The following is a 22,559-nucleotide window of genomic DNA, read 5'->3' as shown; positions in this document are numbered from 1 at the left end:
TGCTTCCTTTAGTGTCTCCTTTAGCCTAGGAAACACTGATGCTTCCTTTAGACCTAGGAAACAATGATGCTTCCTTTAGAACCTCATTTAACCTAGGAAACACTGATGCTTCCTTTAGAACCTCCTTTAGCCTAGGAAACACTGATGCTTCCTTTAGCCTAGGAAACACTGATGCTTCCTTTAGAACCTCCTTCAGCCTAGGAAACACTGATGCGTCCTTCACCAAAGGAGACCAGATCATGCTGCCCCACAATTCCTTGCGGTCGTTCTTCTTTTCCTGTGATTTACATTCAAACCTTGTGATATTGGACATTATATCAGTGTTTAGAGTCGCAGGGGAAAGTGAGACAATCTGCTTTTACACTACGTTTTCACTCACTTCTAGTTTTTTCACCACAACAGATGTCACTCACCTTCACCTCCGTCCATTATTAGAACACCACTATTAGGAAGTGTGGTCTGACTGTCACAACAACCTGACTGCCTTTCCTTAACTCCTTTAGGAAGTCTCCCAACACCTCTCCTTAACTCCTTTCGGAAGTCTCCTAACACCTCTCCTTAACTCCTTTCGGAAGTCTCCTTAACTCCTTTATGAAGTCTCCTAACACCTCCCCTTAACTCCTTTCGGAAGTCTCCTTAACTCCTTTATGAAGTCTCCTAACACCTCTCCTTAACTCCTTTAGGAAGTCTCCTAACACCTCTCCTTAACTCCTTTTGGAAGTCTCCTAACACCTCTCCTTAACTCCTTTTGGAAGCCTCCTAACACCTCTCCTTAACTCCTTTTGGAAGCCTCCCAACACCTTTCCTTAATCCTGTAACATCATCCACAGTGTTAAGGAGAAGTGGATAGGAAAGGAGATAAGAAAGCCCTTAAACACGCTTAACGCTGAACGTTGAAGGAATTGAGTTTGAGTGGTGAGATTAACAAAAAGGTATTTCATTTGAGATTACAGACCCTGACATCTGTTAGTCTTGATCTGAACACTGATCAGTTTGTGGAGCAAAACTCAGGAGAGCAGAGATCAATAACTTTCACCTTGAACAATAAATAACCAACGTAAATACTGATGTTCAACATGAACTAATCCATGGACGAGGAGCGTTTGGCATCTGCACATCACTGACACACACACACACACACACACACACACACACAGTTCTCTTTGCCTTAGCTCCACTCCGCCCCACAGGGACACGCTGCAGCTCACATCCAACACACCTCAGTGCACCTGAGCAGGAGCACAGCCACAACCTTCCTCCTCTTCCTCCTCCTCCTCCTCTTCTTCTTCCTCCTGCTCTGTTAACTGAATGTATCTGACATCTTTTTGGGCTGAAATGTTCGACTTGTAGCAAAAAAGTAAAAATCACCAAAGATGCTGATCCCTGATCGATGTATCGGGGCCGATCGATGTATCGGGGCCGATCGATGGGACTGATCGATGTATCGGGGCTGATCGATGGGAGGAGAGTAGGCTGTGGGATCGATTGATCAGGTCTGGTCAGAGCAGGACAAACTAAGTCTGTCTTGGTAAAACTTTTCAGAACCGATCAGAGAAACTTGATCAGCTGCCAATCGATGAAAACATCGATTGAACTATCGACAGTTTGACTGTTTCCTAATACATTGATCTGCTGTGAGGTCTTGATCCTCCTGCACCTGATTCCTCACAGAGCTGAACCTGAATGTAACGTGAACCGGGTCAGAACCCTGACCTGTTAGGGCTCCAGTCCAGCAGGGGGCAGCACATGTAGCTCTTAGTGTGATTAGCTTTATATACACACACACACCACACACCACACACCACACACACACTGCATGCTTTCCTCCGCTGGTCGTAGTTCAGTCATTGACTGTTAGAAGTGTAACTGTGAACTTTGTCTTGTGTCTCATTGAACCTGCAGCAGTTCTTTCTTCATCTCAAAAAGAATAACTCCAAAATAAAAGCTTGAAAAGATGCAGAGACTCTGTTTTGTCTTTAATGTAACGTCACAGTGACTTTGGCTCATGAAATTAAAATTACAAAACACACATGAACAAGACAAGTGGACACATCAGAAACAGGTGACAGTAGAAGGGGCGGGGCTCTGATGGTCAGGTGACAGAAGTGGGCGGGGCTCTATGATAGTCAGGTAACAGAAGTGGGCAGGGCTCTATGACTGCCAGGTGACAGAAGTGGGCGGGCCTCTACGATAGTCAGGTGACAGAAGTGGGCGGGCCTCTACGATAGTCAGGTGACAGAAGTGGGCTGGGCTCTATGACTGCCAGGTGACAAGTGGGCGGGCCTCTACGATAGTCAGGTGACAGAAGTGGGCTGGGCTCTATGACTGCCAGGTGACAAGTGGGCGGGCCTCTACGATAGTCAGGTGACAGAAGTGGGCTGGGCTCTATGACTGCCAGGTGACAAGTGGGCGGGCCTCTACGATAGTCAGGTGACAGAAGTGGGCTGGGCTCTATGACTGCCAGGTGACAAGTGGGCGGGGCTCTACGATAGAATCAGGTGACAGAATTGGGTGGGGCTTTATGACAGTCAGGTGACAAGTGGGCGGGGCTCTACGATAGTCAGGTGACAGAAGTGGGCGGGGCTTTATGACAGTCAGGTGACAAGTGGGCGGGGCTCTACGATAGAATCAGGTGACAGAAGTGGTGCTCTTTGAGACATTTATTCAACATTTGCGATATAAATATAAAATCAAGTTTTGCAAAAGATCGTACTCCAACCTCGCTTCTTCGGGTGGAGCTTCTTCCTGTTAAACGTCAACATCGTCGTGTGATCGTCTGAAATGTTTCTGTGAACATCGAGAGTGTGTGTGTGTGTGTGTGTGTGTGTGTGTGTGTGTGTGTGCGTGTGCGCATCAGACGGCACTGTGCAGTGGAGTCCCTGCGCTGTGGGTGGGGGAGGGGGAGTGTTCGGGGGAGGACAGGGAGTGGGTGGAGGCCTCTCTCTGCAGCTCCTCCACCCTCCGGTGCAGCTCTGCTCTCAGAATCAGCAGTTCCTTCAGGGTCTGATTCACCGGCACCTGCAAGTCACACAAGGCAGTATGGAGTTCCTCAGGGTTCTGCCTCCGGACCTGTGGAAGTTCACCAGGAAAGTCCAGGAACTTCCACTGCATGCAGATGATACATGAATCTATTCGGTAATGAGGTCAGGGTGGGATGGGGGTGGGGGTTCAGGGTCAAACTAGTGAACCCCTCCACCCTGGTGGATGCAGCCTACCTGTGGTCTCATGCGGGGGTTCCAGCGGGCGTAGTAGCTGGTCCACAGCTCCAGGTGTCTGGACGACACCAGAGGATACAGGACATGGTTCTGGTAGTCCACATAGAACGGGTTGGTGAAGTCCTCAGGCTGGCTGGAGAGAATCAGTCACCCACAGGGAGTCAGGGAGGAGACAGGAAGCGATGGCGGAATGACAGGAAGTGGGGGTGTATAGGAGATGGTGGGGATGACAGGAAGTGGGAGGGGGTACCTGTTGATGTAGGACCAAAGGGACACGGTCTGGCCCTGAACCTCCTGCAAGACAAAAACTCACTGGGTGAATTAGTAACAAGGTGAGTCACTGACTCAGTGAGCCGAAGACCCAGTGAGACAGTGACTCAGTGACTGGGTGAGTCAGTGACTGGGTGAGTCAGTGAATGGGTGACTGGGCTCAGACCCGCTACCTTGGTGACTCGCTCCTGCTCGCTGTTGTAGAGGAAGGTACCGAACAGGCAGCTGTACAGGTGATCCAGAACCGTGACCAGGAACAACTCGTTGAACTCAAAGGCTGCTGGGAACTGGAGTCAGAACAGAGTCAACGCTTAATTCCAGGTCAGACCATGTCCTGGACCAGGTCCAGGTCTGACCTGAAGACCCGGGAGGAACCAGACGCATCCCAGCCAGCAGAAACGTTTGATTGAATCACAATGAAGGTTCATGAAGAAAATACAGAGGAGAAATGAATCGTACAATCAGACCGGTTCAGCCCTGAAGGCCACACACACAAAGTCCACCAGCAGGCACCTCCTGGAGGTAAGACCTGGACCTGGTTCCAGGCTGAACAGGCTCCAAAAGTTAAAGCTCCACGTTCTATAGATCAAAGTCATGATGTGTTGGAACCGTTTCTGTCTGTCTGTCTATGTTTCTGTCTCGTTTGTCTGTCTGTTGCTATCTGTCTATGACTGTCTTTGTTTCTGTCTGTCTCAGTTTCTTTCTCTGTCTCTGCCTGTCTCTGTGTCCATCTCTGTTTCTGTCTCTGTTTCACAATGAGAGAAGACGACCTCTGACCTGTCGAGTCATCTGCCAAACGCAGTCGATGAACTGGACGAAGAGTGGCGAGCGCTCCGAGTTGGCGTGGTTCTCATCGCCATGTCCGACTCGCTGTAACACACAGAGCAAACACACCAGGGTGGAGGCTAAGGGTGGAGGCTGTGACCCACTGAAGAGTTGTAATGTGCTCCACCCTCAGCATGGTGGTGTAATGTGCTCCACCCTCAGTGTGGTGGTTTTATGTGCTCCACCCTCAGTGTGGTGGTTTTATGTGCTCCACCCTCAGTGTGGTGGTTTTATGTGCTCCACCCTCAGTGTGGTGGTTTTATGTGCTCCACTCTCAGTGTGGTGGTGTAATGTGCTCCATCCTCAGTGTAATTGGCTCCATCTTCAGTGTGGTGGTGTCATGTGCTCCACCCTCTGGGAGGTAGAGGTTTAATTTCTTACAGCAGAAAACTTGTGTCCAAAGCTGATCCACTCCTTCTCCACCAGAACCTGCAAGAACATCCCATCATTAGTGTGCGTGTCTCAAGTTGTGTGTCTGCTTGTCTGTCTGGTTGTGTGCGTGCGGTTGTGTGTCTCTAGTTGTGTGTCTCTAGTTGTGTGTCTCTAGTTGTGTGTGTGGTTTGTCTCTAGTTGTGTGTCTCTGGTTGTGTCTGGTTGTGTGTCTCTAGTTGTGTGTGTGTGGTTGTGTCTCTAGTTGTGTGTGTGTGGTTGTGTCTCGAGTTGTGTGTGTGTGGTTGTGTCTCGAGTTGTGTGTGTGCGGTTGTGTCTCGAGTTGTGTGTGTGTGGTTGTGTCTTTAGTTGTGTGTGTGTGTGTGGTTGTGTGTCTCTAGTTGTGTGCATGTGGTTGTGTGTCTAGTTGTGTGTGTGTGTGTGTGTGTGTATGGTTGTGTGTCTCTAGTTGTGTGGGTGTGGTTGTGTCTTTAGTTGTGTGTGTGTGGTTGTGTCTCTAGTTGTGTGTGTGTGGTTGTGTCTTTAGTTGTATGTGTGTGGTTGTGTGTCTCTAGGTGTGTGTGTGGTTGTGTCTCTAGTTGTGTGGGTGTGGTTGTGTCTTTAGTTGTACGTGTGTGGTTGTGTCTCTAGTTGTGTGGGTGTGGTTGTGTCTTTTGCTGTGTGTGTGTGGTTGTGTGTCTCTAGTTGTGTGTGTGTGGTTGTGTCTCTAGTTGTGTGTGTGTGGTTGTGTCTTTAGTTGTATGTGTGTGGTTGTGTGTCTCTAGGTGTGTGTGTGGTTGTGTCTCTAGTTGTGTGGGTGTGGTTGTGTGTCTTTAGTTGTACGTGTGTGGTTGTGTGTCTCTAGTTGTGGGTGTGTGGTTGCGTGTCTCTAGTTGTGTGTATGTGGTTGTGTCTCTAGTTGTGTGGGTGTGGTTGTCTCTAGTTGTGTGGGTGTGGTTGTGTCTTTTGTTGTGTGTGTGTGGTTGTGTCTCTAGTTGTGTGGGTGTGGTTGTGTCTTTTGTTGTGTGTGTGTGGTTGTGTCTCTAGTTGTGTGGGTGTGGTTGTCTCTAGTTGTGTGTCTCTGGTTGTGTCTTTGGGTGTGAGTGTGGCTGTGCCTCTAGTTGTGTGTAGTTGTGTACCTGGAAGCCGGTGAGTGTGCGGTAGTATCCGTCCAGCATCATCATGGCCAGCGAGGTGAGCTGAGCGGTTCGGTCCCAGCCGTCGCTGCAGTGGACGACCACCGAGGTTTTCCCCGCCTCCAGCTTGTCTGCCACCTTGGCGGCTCCGCCCAGCAGCAGCTGACAGAGGAGACACTGGGCATGAGCAGATGTTCGCTCCACCCACCACATCCCGCCCCCACCCCTCCACCCCCACCCCTCACCCGGATGTACTCCAGCCAGTGCGTCTGGTCCACTGCCGTCAGCCAATGAGCTTCGTCGATGGACGGGTACAGAACCTCCTTCATCTTCCTCAGAGACTCTCGCATCACATGGATGTTCGGGATTTCCAGGAAGTTCAGCTCAACGTTGGGGTAGAAACTCTCACTCTCATACCCTCCATCCTTTGCCTGGGGGGGGGGGGTATAAGGTCAGAATCCACCTTGTTGATGACAGCCATGGTGCTCTGCCGGTCGGGGGGGGTAGATCGGGGAGCAGTAGAGGGGGTTGGGGAGGCAGTAGGAAGGTATCTTGTTGGGGTGGCAATGCTGCTCTGGCGGGTCGGGGGGCAGTCGGGAGGTCAGGGAGGCAGTAGGGGGGGCAGTAGGGGTGTCAGGGAGGAGGTTATGAGATGGGGGGGGGGGCAGTAGGGTGGTACCTTGTTGATGACAGCCATGGTGCTCTGCCGGTCGGGGGGGGAGTAGGTCGGGGAGCAGTAGAGGGGTCAGGAGGGCAGTAGAGGGGGTAAGGGGGGCAGTAGAAGGGGTTGGGGAGGCAGCAGGGAGGTATCTTCTTGGGGGTGGCAATGCTGCTCTGGCGGGTAGGGGGGCAGTCAGGAAGGCAGTGGGGGGGGGGGGGACAGGGGGAGTAGGGGGGGCGGTAGGGGTGTCAGGGAGGAGGTAGTGGGGTGGGGTGGGGGGGGGGCAGTAGGGCGGTACCTTGTTGGTGACGGCCATGCTGCTCTGCCGGGCGTCGAACACACTCAACTTGTGTGACTGGGCGTTGGCGTCCATGACGAGCTGCAGGAAACGCTCGTCCTCTTTGCAGCGACGGTCTGAAGGTCCAACCAGCGGCTGGCTGCAGCGGATGATGGCCGCCTGAGAATCTGGGTGGATCCACGACAAGACCTGCGGGACCAGGACCAGGGTCACTGACCAGGACCAGTACAGTAAACGGAACAGTCCCTGCTATTGCCAAATAGTCCCTCCTATCTCCTAATAGTCCCTCCTGTCTCCTACCAGTCCCTCCTATCTCCTAACAGTCCCTCCTATCTCCTAACAGTCCCTCCTATCTCCTACCAGTCCCTCCTACCTCCTTTCACATTTACTTCTCCTAAACCCCAGATATGTTTTAGTGACCTGTGTTGGTACCTGGTTAGACTTTCTTGGAGACAAAGGTGTCCTCAGTCCTAGGAGATCTCCAGAAATGACATTTTGTCCCAACCTGGGCCTCGGTGAAAAGAGACTTGGAGCGCTGGCAGAATACGTTCCCTCAGCTCTTATGTCAAATGCTCCCTTCATATTTATCAAAGAAAACTAACCGAGACATAGAGAAGGCTTTTCCTCAATTGATCTGGCAAAGCAACAAACTAAAGCAGAGGCTAAAGACATCGCAGCTACATGCAGACATGGACGGTCTTTCTATGATTAACATGCTATGCTATAGCTGCAGCCACCTCTGGTCTGGGTTCCAATCATACATGAAGAAAGCCTGAAGGACAACAACTTACTGTCCTACCAACAACTGCAGGATACATTCAATATTCATAAAGAGTATTTTCGGGTAGTCTACAGATCACTCCTTCCTCTGCAGACGTCTCTTACAGCATCGCTGCTGAGGGATTCCTTCTGAAGTGTGAAAACAAAAATCTATCTTGAGCATCATTGTTAGCACGTCTTGGCTCTTCCGTTACATATAATTGTCCAGACATCTCTCATTAATGGGAAAAAGACTTGGGGTCAATCCCAATTCTATTTTTGAGTGAGGGGTGAGGTACGATGTTTATTCATAGGTTTTTAAAAAAGATGTCTTTTACTGTATATACAAGTGAGGGTGGAGGCTGTGACTCTAGGTGTTAGGAGGCTTCCTAAAGGAGTTAACCCCTTAGCCCTCCGCCTACCCCTTATCCCTCCACCTCAAAAATGAGGGCAAGGCAAAGGGATAAAGGTTTCGGCCCTTAGATTTGGGACACCCCTCTCCCTCTGCCTCTGCCCCCCCCCCCCCCCCCCTCCCCCCACCTCTCGCTCCGTCTCACAGTTTTGACATCATAATACGGCGCCGTTATATCAGCAGAGCTGAGCCACGGATGTTTGTTGATTTTCCAGCAGGAGCATCGTCCTGCCGTCCAAAATTCAACGTGTTGCAGTAGCTTGGCTGCTTTGTTTCCTTGTTTGCTCGGGGGTCCCTGTTTTCAAAACACCCATATATAAAGACTTTGGAACTCTACAGTGTAATAATAAAATGTTATAAACACGGTCTCTACCAAAGAAATACACACAGAAGCTCCATACGGCAGCGCTACTGCCGTTCTTACTGGTATAAAAGACAACAGGTTTATATAACTTTAGAAGCGTATATATGTGAAATGCGAGTCCTTCGGCGCCATGTTCTCCTACCCCTCTGTTTAAGTGTGCATCTGTAAACGCTTCGTTTTGAGGGGTGAATAGCCCTTCCCCTCACCCCTCCACCTCTGCACGGTAATGAAATGTGACACCCCTCAGACTCTCGTGAACGCGCATTTCAAAGGGGTAGGGGTAAGATGAAGGGCTAAGGGGTAGAATTGAGACGCAGCCTAAAACAATCAATATATTGAGGATGATTGGCAGACACCCATACGCTTGATCAGGTCCATAACTACTTGTAATCGGTGAAGAGAAACTCGGATACTTCACAGGCTGCATCCTACTCCCGTCATCGTAAACAAGTTTGACCGCTCAATTTCACCTCTAGGTACTAAATGCAACTTGGAAAGGGGGACGTATTTCCACTGCTTCTGGGAATGCTAATTCGTTTACAGATTTTGGCCACTAATCTCAAAAGAAATGTGTAGGATATATAAAAAGAAAACGTATAAAGACCCCAGGGTTTTCCTCCCCAGACCTACATCTCTCCACATCACACTATAAGCTGTTTGAAAAACTTCTTCTTGTTGCTCTGAAGTGTAAAACTACAATACTGGGTCAAAACGCTGCCACCTAGTGTCACTATCTGGTACAGCGAGATCTTTAATGCCGTCACTCATTAGAGGCTACAAGTTATGACAAAGAGTAAAGAGCAATTATTTGTAACAGTTTGGAGACTTTCATAAATTAAGGCCAATTCATGGCCTTAATTTAGGAACAAGACGGAAGTTGGGTTCTGCCGAAACGTCAGCAGGAACGTGGTGTTCCCCCTCTCTAATCACTATCAGTCATGTTTTAATCAGATTTAGCTTCCAACATTGCTGCTGTCTGATGGGGTTTTGTTTTTGTTTCTATTTTCTGTGTGCATAAAAATAAAATGTGTGAAAAAAACAAACAAACAAACAAACAAACAAACCAGACTGACCGGGATGCGATGCCTCGCTCTGAACATCGACACCCGCTTCACGTCGTCATCGGCCATGTTGGAGGGAATCACCAGGACGCTGGGGTACGAGTCGCACAGCTCATAGCTGCTGTTCAGCCGGCTGATCGTCCAGCTCTCGTTAGGGAGGCCCTGGCAGGAAGGGGAGGAGTCACAGTCAGGACGAAGAGGAGTCACAGTCAGTCCTTTCTCCTCATCTATGGACTTTACCAACCCCCCGGATGACATCACGGAGTTAAGGAAAGGTTTGAGGAGGCTTCCTAAAGGAGTTAGGAAAGGTGTGAGGAGGCTTCTTTAAAGGAGTTAGGAAAGGTGTCAAGAGGCTTCCTAAAGGAGTTAAGGAAAGGTGTTAGGAGGCTTCCTTAAAGGAGTTAGGAAAGGTGTTAGGAGGCTTCCTAAAGGAGTCAAGGAAAGGTTTTAGGAGGCTTCCTTAAAGGAGTTAGGAGGCTTCCTTAAAGGAGTTAGTAAAGGTGTTAGGAGGCTTCCTAAAGGAGTTAGTAAAGGTGTTAGGAGGCTTCCATAAAGGAGGTAGGAAAGGTGTTAGGAGGCTTCCTTAAAGGAGTTAGTAAAGGTGTTTGGAGGCTTCCTAAAGGAGTTAGGAAAGGTGTTAGGAGGCTTCCTTAAAGGGGTTAGGAAAGGTGCTAGGAGGCTTCCTAAAGGAGTTAGGAAAGGTGTTAGGAGGCTTCCTAAGGGAGTTAAGGAAAGGTGTTAGGAGGTTTCCTACAGGAGTTAAGGAAAGGTGTGAGGAGGCTTCCTAAAGGAGTTAAGGAAAGGTGTTAGGTTTCCTAAAGGAGGCTTCCTAAAAGAGTTAAGGAAAGGTGTTAGAAGGCTTCCTAAAGGAGGCGTCCGAAAGGAGTTTCCTAGGCTAAAGGAGGTTCTAAAGGAAGCATCAGTGTTTCCTTGGCTAAAGGAGGTTCTAAAGGAAGCATCAGTGTTTCCTAGGCTAAAGGAGGCTCTTAAGGAAGCAATGAGCCTCCTTTCCTTTGCTTATTGAGAATTCAGTCTTGGCAATCATGGCCGCTACACAAAACACTTCCGGGGTTCAGGAGAAGTTGGTAGGAAAGGAGATAGGAGGGACATTTCCGACGTACCCAAGGGGTCAGTCAGGAGGCAGGAAGAGGAGAAGTCATAGTCAGCTGTCGTCTACTCTGACTGACTGTACTCTGATTACCTGTCGTCTACTCTGACTGACTGTACTCTGATTACCTGTCGTCTACTCTGACTGACTGTACTCTGATTACCTGTCGTCTACTCTGACTGACTGTACTCTGATTACCTGTCGTCTGTACTCTGCTGCTGCGTCGAAAACCTTCCAGCCATCGACTGGAAACTTCTCCTGATACAAGAAGGCGAATAGAGGCTGCAAGAGGAGGAAGAGCCATTAAAACACACACACACACACACACACACACACACACACACACACACACACACACACACACACACACACACACACACACACACACACACACACACACACACACACACACACACACACATACGCACACGCACATGCACAGTGGAAGTGTTCCAGAAAGCGTCCCACCCAGACAAGAAGTGACAGGAAGAGTTGCACCCAAACAGGAAGTGCCCCATCCATAGAAGAAGTGTCCCACCCAGATTGGAAGTGTCCCATGCAGACATGAAGTGTCCCACCCAAATAGGAAGTGTCCCATGCAGACAGGAAGTGTCCCATGCAGACAGGAAGTGTCCCATGCAGACAGAAAGTGTCCCACCCAAATAGGAAGTGTCCCATGCAGACAGGAAGTGTCCCATGCAGACAGGAAGTGTTCCACCCAGACAGGACGTGTCCCATGCAGACAGGAAGTGTCCCATGCAGACAGGAAGTGTTCCACCCAGACAGGACGTGTCCCATGCAGACAGGAAGTGTTCCACCCAGATAGGAAGTGTCCAATGCAGACAGGAAGTGTCCCACCCAGATAGGAAGTGTACCATGCAGACAGGAAGTGTCACATGCACACAGGAAGTGTCCCACCCAGACAGAAAGTGGATGTACTGGCCTGGTTGTTGGACAGAGGAAAGGCATGTTTGGACAGCAGCTGCACCACATCTGGCTGGTTGTCGTCCGTCTTGTAGGCGAACCTTGGACTCCTCATGTCCTGAAGCACAGAAACAACAATCATCAACACGAACCTTAAGGGGAAGCAGTTCCTATACTTATTCCCCTCTAGAGCCCTTCTATAAACCATCTATAGCCCCAGTATAAACCATCTATAGCCCCAGTATAAACCCTCTATACTCTCTCTACAGCCCCTCTATAGAGACTCTGGGCCGTACCTTGCAGACCAGCTCCAGGCCCCTGGTACTCTGGCCCTGGTTGGGGACACTGATGGCCTCCAGCCGGCTGATGACTCCCAGGTTCACGTCCAGGGCAAAGGGAGAGTCCTGCAGGAGGTCAGAGGTCAGCAGACTGCAGTGTGTGTGTGTGTGTGTGTGTGTGTGTGTGTGTGTGTGTGTGTGTGTGTGTGTGTGTGTGTGTGTGTGTGTGTGTGTGTGTGTGTGTGTGTGTGTGTGTGTGTGTGTGTGTGTGTGTGTGTGGTGTCCTGTACCTTCTCCACACTGCTGAAGTACAGCTTGTAGTCGGTGACGGTCAGAGTTCCGTTAACCAGACCGCTGAAGGGACAGATGTACATCACATCCTTCACTGTAAACACAAGAACCTCCGTCACCTCCACCCTGGTGGTGTACACATCAAGAAACTCCATCACCTTCACGTCAAGAACCTCTATCACCTCTACCCTAGTGGTGTACACATATAAACTCCCTCAACTCCACCCTGGTGGTACATGTCAATAACCTCCACCCTGGTGGTGTACATGTCAAGAACCTCTGTCACCTCCACCCTGGTGATGCATGTCAATAACCACCCTGGTGGTGTACACATCAAAAACCTCCATCATCTCCACTCTGGTGGTGTACACATCAAGAACCTCCGTCACCTCCACCCTGGTGGTACATGTCAATAACCTCCGTCACCTCCATGCTGGTGGTGTACATATCAAGAACCTCCATCACCTCCACCCTGGTGGTGTACACATCAAGAATGTCTGTCACCTCCACCCTGGTGGTACATGTCAATAACCTCCATCACCTCCAACATGGTGGTGGACATGTTAAATACTTCCATCACCTCCACCCTGGTGGTGGGCACATCAAAAACCTCCATCACCTCCACATCAAGAACCTCCATCACCCCCACGCTGGAACTTCAAGGTTACAAGTTAACGTAAATGTTTCGTCGAGTTTCCTCCACCAGGCAGCTCTGAACCGTTAATGAATGCAGATCCAACCTGAGGGGCGTGGCCTCTCCCGGGGGGCGTGGCCTCTGCTGGGGGAGTTACCTGTAGTCTGGACCGTCTCTCCTGGGAGCAGAGGAACCTGGTCCTGGAACATCTTCACCTGAGCTCCGAACCTGAGAGCCGGAAGGTTCTGTGGACAGGAGAGCAGTCAGCAGCACTACAACTTCACCACTGACGCAAACTACAACCAGCGGGGGAGCGCTACACACCACACAATGAATGAATGAATGAATAAATGAATGACTGCAGAAACGTTGACTCTTCAGGTCCTGGAGGCTGCAGCCTGAATGTTCTTCATTCTCCTCCTTTGCCTCCTGCAGGTTCTGATGGTTCACCACCAGGTTGAGCACAAAGCCAGAGAACCAGCCTCACTACAATGAGCCTGTTGTGAGAACATGAAGGACTGCAGCCTCCAGGGCCTGAGGCACTGACCTCTGATGAATGAATGAATGAATGTAACTGGTAGAAAACAAAGGCCGAAACAGACGGGGAAGAAAGAAAGAAAGAAAGAAAGAAAGAAAGAAAGAAAGAAAAAAGAACTTGCCAAAGAGGCTGACGGATGCTCAGAATCACTTTCATCCAGAGAGTCCTGCTGGAGGGGAAGAAGAAAGGAAAGAGAAAGGAAGAACAGAGGAAGGAGAAAGGAAGAACAGAAGAAGAAAAAAGGAAGAACAGAGGAAGAAAAGAGGACGAATAGAGAAAGAAGAGAGGAAGAAGAGCGGAAGAAGAGAGGTTAAACAGATAAAATCTCATTAAATCCTTTCAAAGTGTAAGAACAAACAGGACGGGTCAAAGGTCACGACTCTTCTCTCATCTGAGCTATGAATGAACACTTGAGTGAAGTGGTGAACAAGTCAATTTAATAACTGTGAGAATTGATCTACTGACCAGAACCTTCAGATCTACTGACCAGAACCAACCAGATCTACTGACCAGAACCAACCAGATCTACTGACCAGAACCTTCAGTTCTACTGACCAGAACCTTCAGCTCTACTGACCAGAACCAACCAGATCTACTGACCAGAACCAACCAGATCTACTGACCAGTCCATGGTCTCCTCTCCTGGAAGAACCAGGCTGTTCAGAGACCTGACCAGCAGCTGTCACGAAGGAACATCAGAGCAGAACATTGAAGTATGGGGGATCTATACTGAAGCAGCAGGGGTGTCTACACTGAAGTAGTATGGGGTCTATACTAAAGCAGTAGGGGGTCTATACTAAAGCAGTAGGGGGTCTACACTGAAGTAGTATGGGATCTATACTGAAGCAGTAGGGGGTCTACACTGAAGTAGTATGGGGTCTATACTAAAGCAGTAGGGGTGTCTATACTGAAGTAATGTGGGTGGTCTATACTGAAGCAGTATGGTGGTCTATATTGAAGCAGTACGGGGGTCTATACAGAAGAACTACGGGGGAGTCTATACTTAAGTAGTATGGGGTCTATACTGAAGCAGTAGGGGGTTAATACTTTAGTATGGGGGTCAATACTGAAGGAGTTTGGGAGTCTATACTGAATCAATATGGGGTGTATACTGAAAAAGTAGGGGAGTCTATACTGAAACAAGAAGGCCGTTGCTGGGCTAATCCCCCGCCGGAGGGCTTTCTATTTTCTCACAAAGCAGCTCTAAGGCAGCACACTTGGTACACTAGAGGGTGTTCCATGGGTCCTAGTAGATCATTATGTAGAATCTGAAAGGTCTTCTTCATAAGCTATGTCAAAATACGTCTCCAGAGCCCAAAAGGTGTTTTTATGCACTTAGTGACCCTGTGACCTGATATGCAAATTAGGTCCTGGTCACCATGGTGCCCCTTCTCCCCAGGTGGAGTGTCCATGTGTGAAGTTTGGTGACTGTGGGCCCAGGAACTGCTGAGAAATGAGGAGAAATGTTTATATGAAAATACATGTATTGTGCAAACTTCAGACCCTACCAATCTTCAAGGTCAAGGTCAGGTCACTTGGTGTACTGGAGGTTCTCCCTGGAGTGTGTATCATGTGTGTATAAAATTTCAGAGCCCTACCTCAAAAACCTAGGCCTCCAGAGCCCAGAATGTGTTTTTTAGCACTTCGCGACCCTGTGACCTACTTAATATGCAAATTAGGTCAAGGTCACCATAGTATCCCTTCCCCCTCTGAGATGTATCCACATGTGAAGTTTGGTCACTGTGGGCCCAGGGGTTGCCGAGCTATAGGTAGAAACGTTCGAACGGACGGACGTACGGAGACTGTTTCAAGATCCCCCTTCGGGGCCTATCAGCCACGGCGGGGGATAAAAATAGGGGAGTCTATACTGAATCAGTATGGGGGTCTATACTGAAACAGTTGGGGGTCTATACTGAAGCAGTAGGGGGTCTATACTGAAGCAGTAGGGGGTCTATATTGAGGTAGTGGGAGGTGATGGAGTGAAGAAGAACATCAGGCCTGCCGGGACCCGACCGACTGCAGATCCAGAAGGAAGGAGCTGGAGCATTCACACTGTAGTGGAGCATTCACACTGTTGTAGAGCATTCACAGTCATGGTACATTTACACTGTAGCGGGGTACTGACACTGTAGTGTAGCATTCACACTGTGGTGGTGTACTGACACTGCAGTGGAGGATCACACTGTAGTGGAGCATTCACACTGTAGTGGAAGATTCACATGGTCGTGGAGCATTCACACTGTTGTAGAGCATTCACACTGTAGTTGGGTACTGACACTGTAGTGTAGCATTCACACTGTGGTGGTGTACTGACACTGCAGTGGAGGATCACACTGTAGTGGAGCATTCACACTGTAGTGGAAGATTCACATGGTCGTGGAGCATTCACACTGTTGTAGAGCATTCACACTGTAGTTGGGTACTGACACTGTAGTGTAGCATTCACACGGTCGTGGAGCAAACCCTGTAGCGGAGCATTCATACTGTAGGAGAGCATTCACACTGTAGTGGAGTACTGCCAGTGTCGGGGAGCATTCACACTGTAGTTGGGTACTGACACTGTAGTGTAGCATTCACACTGTGGTGGTGTACTGACACTGCAGTGGAGGATCACACTGTAGTGGAGCATTCACACTGTAGTGGAAGATTCACATGGTCGTGGAGCATTCACACTGTTGTAGAGCATTCACACTGTAGTTGGGTACTGACACTGTAGTGTAGCATTCACACGGTCGTGGAGCAAACCCTGTAGCGGAGCATTCATACTGTAGGAGAGCATTCACACTGTAGTGGAGTACTGCCAGTGTCGGGGAGCATTCACACTGTAGTGTAAATAATGTGTTCAATATTTATTTGTGTTTGTGTAGTAAAATCAGACAAATTGCATCTAATTGCCTCAGAAAGTTTCATGGACAGAAACAAAACAATATCTTTTCACGCAGACAAGCCGATTTACGTCCAGCACACCTAATTCATTCATTCATTTATTCATCCATTCATTCATTTGTTCATTCCTTCGTAATCTGGTTTGATTTGATCTGTGCAGCACAGTCTTACCCTGGGAGTCATCCTCTTGGACACCTGGAGGTCACACACACAAGATGCAAACAGTGACTCAAACACTCTGAATTAAAATAGTTACATCGAGCTACAGCGCTACAGAGCAACAGAGCAACAGAGAGCTCCAGAGAGCGACATAGACCTACAGAGCAAAAAAGCTATGTAGAGCTACAGAGAGCTACAGAACTACCTTGAGCTTCATAGAGCTACAGACCTTAAGAGTGACAGAGCGACGTAGAGCTACGGAGCAAAAGCGCAACAGAGAGCGACATAGAGCTACAGAGCTACAGAGTGACGTAGAGCCATGGAGCAATGTAGGGCTATGGAGCAAAAGAGCTATAGAGAGCTACAGAGCTACATAGCAAGAGTTACAGACCTAAAGAGCTACAGCACTACACAACTACAGCGCTACAGAGCGACGTAGCGCTACAGAGCAACATAGAGCTACAGAGCTAAAGAGCTCCAGAAAGCTCCAGAGCTACTGAGCTACAGCGCAACAGAGCTACGGAGCAAGAGAGCTACAGAGCTACAGCGCTACAGAACAACAGAGAGCTACAGAGCAAAATAACTACAGAGAGTTACATAGAGCTACCGAGTTACTTTAATGGAGGAAAACCTGCACAAGAGCTGAAAAGAAAGTGAAGACTGTAAACCACAGAGAAAGACAGGAAACACATACACCATGTCCTCCTTTATCACTTCATCTTACATCACTTCCTCCTGCATCACTTCATCTTACATCACTTCCTCCTGCATCACTTCTTCTTAGATCACTTCCTCCTGCATCACTTCCTCTAGATCCCTTCCTCCTGCATCACTTCCTCTAGACCACTTCCTCCTGCATCACTTCCTCTAGACCACTTCCTCCTGCATCACTTCTTCTTAGATCACTACCTCCTGCATCACTTCTTCTTAGATCACTTCCTCCTGCATCACTTCCTCTAGATCCCTTCCTCCTGCATCACTTCCTCTAGACCACTTCCTCCTGCATCACTACCTCCTGCATCACTTCTTCTTAGATCACTTCCTCCTGCATCACTTCCTCTAGATCCCTTCCTCCTGCATCACTTCCTCTAGACCACTTCCTCCTGCATCACTACCTCCTGCATCACTTCTTAGATCACTTCCTCCTGCATCACTTCCTCTAGATCCCTTCCTCCTGCATCACTTCCCCTAGACCACTTCCTCCTGCATCACTTCTTCTTAGATCACTTCCTTCTGCATCACTTCCTCTAGATCCCTTCCTCCTGCATCACTTCCTCTAGACCACTACCTCCTGCATCACTTCTTCTTAGATCACTTCCTCCTGCATCACTTCCTCTAGATCACTTCATTCTGCATCACTTCCTCTAGATCACTTCCTCCTGCATCACTTCCTCTATATCACTTCCTCCTGCATCACTTCCTCCTGCATCACTTCCTCTAGATCCCTTCCTCCTGCATCACTTCCTCTAGACCACTTCCTCCTGCATCACTTCTTCTTAGATCACTTCCTTCTGCATCACTTCCTCTAGATCCCTTCCTCCTGCATCACTTCCTCTAGACCACTACCTCCTGCATCACTTCTTCTTAGATCACTTCCTCCTGCATCACTTCCTCTAGATCACTTCATTCTGCATCACTTCCTCTAGATCCCTTCCTCCTGCATCACTTCCTCTAGACCACTTCCTCCTGCATCACTACCTCCTGCATCACTTCTTAGATCACTTCCTCCTGCATCACTTCCTCTAGATCCCTTCCTCCTGCATCACTTCCCCTAGACCACTTCCTCCTGCATCACTTCTTCTTAGATCACTTCCTTCTGCATCACTTCCTCTAGATCACTTCCTCCTGCATCACTTCCTCTAGATCACTCCCTCCTGCATCACTTCCTCTAGATCACTTCCTCCTGCATCACTTCCTCGAGATCACTTCCTCCTGCAGAAAAGAAAACCAGCTTCTGTTGGTCTTACCATGAAGTCAGGTTGTCTTCCAGCCTATCACATGATGAGAGATACTGTTAGTGGTGTGTGTGTGTGTGTGTGTGTGTGTGTGTGTGTGTGTGTGTGTGTGTGTGTGTGTGTGTGTGTGTGTGTGTGTGTGTGTGTGTGTGTGTGTGTGTGTGTGTGTGTGTGTGTGTGTGTGTGTGTGTGTGTGTGTGTGTCACCTTGCTGTCAGGCCCAGAGGAGGAGATCTGACTGGAGATGGTGGCAGCGATCAGCTGTTTGCACCATTCAACATGAGAACCTGAAGGACTGAACACAAAACAGGAAGTGAATGAAAAACTGCACTGAGTCCGTCTCCATCACCCATCATCCACCATCCATCACCATTCATCCACCATCCATCACCATTTATCCACCATCCATCACCATGCATCCACCATCCATCACCATTCATCCACCATCCATCACCATTTATCCACCATCCATCACCATTCATCCACCATCCATCACCATTCATCCACCATCCATCACCATCCATCACCATTCATCCACCATCCATCACCATTCATCCACCATCCATCACCATCCATCACCATTCATCCACCATCCATCACCCATCATCCACCATTCATCCACCATCCATCACCATTCATCCACCATCCATCACCCATCACCATCCATCACCCATCATCCACCATCCATCACCATTCATCACCCATCATCCACCATCCATCACCATCCATCACCCATCATCCACCATCCATCACCATCCATCACCCATCATCCACCATCCATCACCATTCATCACCCATCATCCACCATCCATCACCATTCATCCACCATCCATCACCATCCATCACCCATCATCCACCATCCATCACCATCCATCACCCATCATCCACCATCCATCACCATTCATCACCCATCATCCACCATCCATCACCATTCATCCACCATCCATCACCATTTATCCACCATCCATCACCATTCATCCACCATCCATCACCATCCATCACCATTCATCCACCATCCATCACCCATCATCCACCATTCATCCACCATCCATCACCATTCATCCACCATCCATCACCCATCATCCACCATCCATCACCCATCATCCACCATCCATCACCCATCATCCACCATCCATCACCCATCATCCACCATTCATCCACCATCCATCACCATTCATCCACCATCCATCACCCATCATCCACCATCCATCACCCATCATCCACCATCCATCACCATCCATCACCCATCATCCACCATCCATCACCATCCATCACCCATCATCCACCATCCATCACCATTCATCACCCATCATCCACCATCCATCACCATCCATCACCATTCATCCACCATCCATCACCCATCATCCACCATTCATCCACCATCCATCACCATTCATCCACCATCCATCACCCATCATCCACCATCAATCACCATCCATCACCCATCATCCACCATCCATCACCATCCATCACCCATCATCCACCATCCATCACCATCCATCACCCATAATCCACCATCCATCACCATCCATCACCCATCATCCACCATCAATCACCATCCATCACCCATCATCCACCATCCATCACCATCCATCACCCATCATCCACCATCAATCACCATCCATCACCCATCATCCACCATCCATCACCATCCATCACCCATAATCCACCATCCATCACCATTCATCCACCATCCATCTACCCATCCATCACCCCAGGAGATGCCGGTACGGAGTTCTAAGATGGTGGTGTAAGGCGCCGCCATACTTAATTCGTGCTCGCCTCCATCTTGAAATGATGCAAAGAGAGTAGCAGTAGTTAAATCAGTATAGATGAGAGTATTGGTAGTTATATCAGTATAGATGAGAGTATTAGTAGTTATATCAGTATAGATGAGAGTATTAGTAGTTATATCAGTATAGATGAGAGTATTGGTAGTTATATCAGTATAGATGAGAGTATTGGTAGTTATATCAGTATAGATGAGAGTATTAGTAGTTATATCAGTATAGATGAGAGTATTAGTAGTTATATCAGTATAGATGAGAGTATTAGTAGTTATATCAGTATAGATGAGAGTATTAGTAGTTATATCAGTATAGATGAGAGTATTGGTAGTTATATCAGTATAGATGAGAGTATTAGTAGTTATATCAGTATAGATGAGAGTATTGGTAGTTATATCAGTATAACTACTGCTAGTAATACTTTATTGCCTCAAATAGCAACGATTTCATTTCTTTTCAGAAACGTTTGTAGATGTTTGCAGTTCTTCCATCTGAGCCTGGATCAGTCAGAGGCTGTGTTTTGATGATATGTTGAATTCTTCAATTTTCAGATCCTCCTATGTACCAGTATGTCGGCGCCCTAACGCCGCCATCTTGATACCGCACTGGCAGGGTTTCAATACTGGAGGTCATGCTGCGGATCATGTACCACTGCCTCCCGCTAACAGTGGCGCCGTGCTTCAGAATAAAATGGCAGCGATCCCTGGAAGCGGCCATATTGTCGGCCATCTTGGATTCTCCACTGGCAGCCTCTCCATCACCCATCCATCCATCACTCATCCATCATCCAGACATCACCCATCATCTATCCATCCAACATTCATCCATCACCCAACCATCCAACATTCATCCATCCATCAGTCACCCATCCATCCATCCATCATCAATTCAACACCCATCCATCAGTCACTCATCCATCCATCATCCATCCAACACCCATCCATCATCATCCATCCAACACCCATCCATCAGCTACCCATCCATCCAAAACCCATCCATCAGTCACCCATCCATCCAACACCTATCCATCCATCATCCATCCAACACCCATCCATCAGTCACCCATCCATCAATCACCCATCCATCCAACACCCATCCATCCAACACCCATCCATCAGTCACCCATCCATCCAACACCCATCCATCAATCATCCATCCATCATCCATCCAACACCCATCCATCAATCACCCATCATCCATCCAACACCCATCCATCAGTCACCATCCATCCATCATCCATCCAACACCCATCCATCAGTCACCCATCCATCAATCACCCATCATCCATCCAGCACCCATCCATCAGTCACCCATCCATCCATCACCCATCCAACCATCCATCAATCACCCATCATCCATCAGTCACCCATCCATCCAAGACCCATCCAACACCCATCCATCCATCATCCATCCAACGCCCATCCATCAGTCACCCATCATCCATCCAACACCCATCCATTTCGCATGTAGCAAGCACGTGTGTCAATCAGACCAAATTGACCAGCATTCGTAAACGCGCGCACACGCACGCGCGCTCTCTCTCTCTCACTCACACACACACACACACACACACACACACACACACACACACACACACACACACACACACACACACACACACACACACACACACACACACACACACACACACACACACACACACACACACACACACGATGTGTCGGTATACTGTAGTATCGATGCAGTAACGAAGGACCGACCTGTCCAGCGGCTCCGCGGCCCCCGGTGCTCCGGTAGCGGGGCACCACGGCTTCCTGCCGGGCCCCGCTCCTCCGGTCTGCCGCTCCATCCGCCTGCTGCTGAGCTCCGGTGGGTCGGAGACGATCCGGTCCGTCCGGTACAGAGAGAGCGTGGGGTCGAGTATGTGTGTGTGTGTGTGTGTGTGTGTGTGTTAATGAATGTGTATTGGTTTAGGAGTGTGTTGCATCCAGCGGATGTTGTGGTTTCATCTGCTGTTCTTCTTCCTGAAGCATCTCGGACACAGACTCCGCCCCCTTCACGTAGCTCCGCCCCCCTCAGCATATTTACACGAGCCCGGCCCTCTCACTATAGTCCCGCCCACCAGCCGCCCACACAGCGGAGACATTGATGACGTCAGAGAGGAAGTGTCAGAGAAACTGAATATCAAGTCTATTTAACAGAGTTGTACTGAAGAAACGTTTTGAGGACTCAGTCCACATTGAACCGACTGTTTTAATGACGAACGAACACACACACACACACACACACACACACACGCACACGCACGCACACACAAAAGACAAGGTAAATGTAAGGTGTCAAATATACAAAGCAGTTGATTACGTGTAGTTTCAGATTCAGCAGGGTTACAAAGACCAATAAAACTCTAGAATAACTCCTGATTCTAATATAGACCTATATAACTAGAAAAACTGAAGAACATGCCTCTAGCAGACGATATAACTCTAGAACTGAAGACCTGACTCTAGCAAAGACCTACATAACTAGAATAACTGGGGGGGGGGGGGGGGGCACGACGTTCAGGGTGTGTGAGGGAAGGTGAACCACCTTCCCAATGAACCACCTGCTGATCAGGAAAATGTAGACCCCCTGGAGGAGGGTGTGTGTGTGTGTGTGTGTGTGTGTGT

At 48.8% G+C, this 22,559-nt stretch overlaps 1 protein-coding gene across 1 annotated transcript; it reads right to left on the bottom strand.

Moving 5' to 3' along the window:
* Positions 1-1,957: 1,957 nt before the first annotated feature.
* Positions 1,958-21,896, bottom strand: mtmr1a (myotubularin related protein 1a). Its single transcript, XM_080518954.1, has 18 exons — positions 21,651-21,896; positions 18,350-18,437; positions 16,201-16,224; positions 12,763-12,850; positions 11,971-12,065; positions 11,699-11,806; positions 11,422-11,520; positions 10,677-10,760; positions 9,383-9,532; positions 6,775-6,963; positions 6,061-6,246; positions 5,819-5,977; positions 4,692-4,739; positions 4,263-4,355; positions 3,659-3,772; positions 3,466-3,509; positions 3,216-3,348; positions 1,958-3,018 (listed from the first exon to the last, which is right to left on the bottom strand). Exons 1-18 carry the CDS (start codon positions 21,737-21,739, stop codon positions 2,854-2,856), a joined length of 1,956 nt encoding a protein of 651 aa, XP_080375080.1. The 5' UTR covers positions 21,740-21,896; the 3' UTR covers positions 1,958-2,853.
* Positions 21,897-22,559: the final 663 nt, after the last annotated feature.

Source organism: Blennius ocellaris, assembly GCF_963422515.1.
Source record: "Blennius ocellaris genome assembly, chromosome: 23".
NCBI classification, from domain to species: domain Eukaryota; kingdom Metazoa; phylum Chordata; class Actinopteri; order Blenniiformes; family Blenniidae; genus Blennius; species Blennius ocellaris.
This window is presented reverse-complemented; position numbering and strand designations above follow the sequence as displayed.

Excerpts from the sequence above, each read along its gene's own strand:
- mtmr1a (XM_080518954.1), bottom strand. The coding sequence starts at position 21,739 with ATGGAGCGGCAGACCGGAGGAGCGGGGCCCGGCAGGAAGCCGTGGTGC. Across the intron at positions 11,807-11,970 it reads ACTTCAGCAGTGTGGAGAAG|GACTCTCCCTTTGCCCTGGA; the intron begins GTACAGGACACC and ends GACCTCCTGCAG. Across the intron at positions 3,510-3,658 it reads AGCAGGAGCGAGTCACCAAG|GAGGTTCAGGGCCAGACCGT; the intron begins GTAGCGGGTCTG and ends TTTGTCTTGCAG.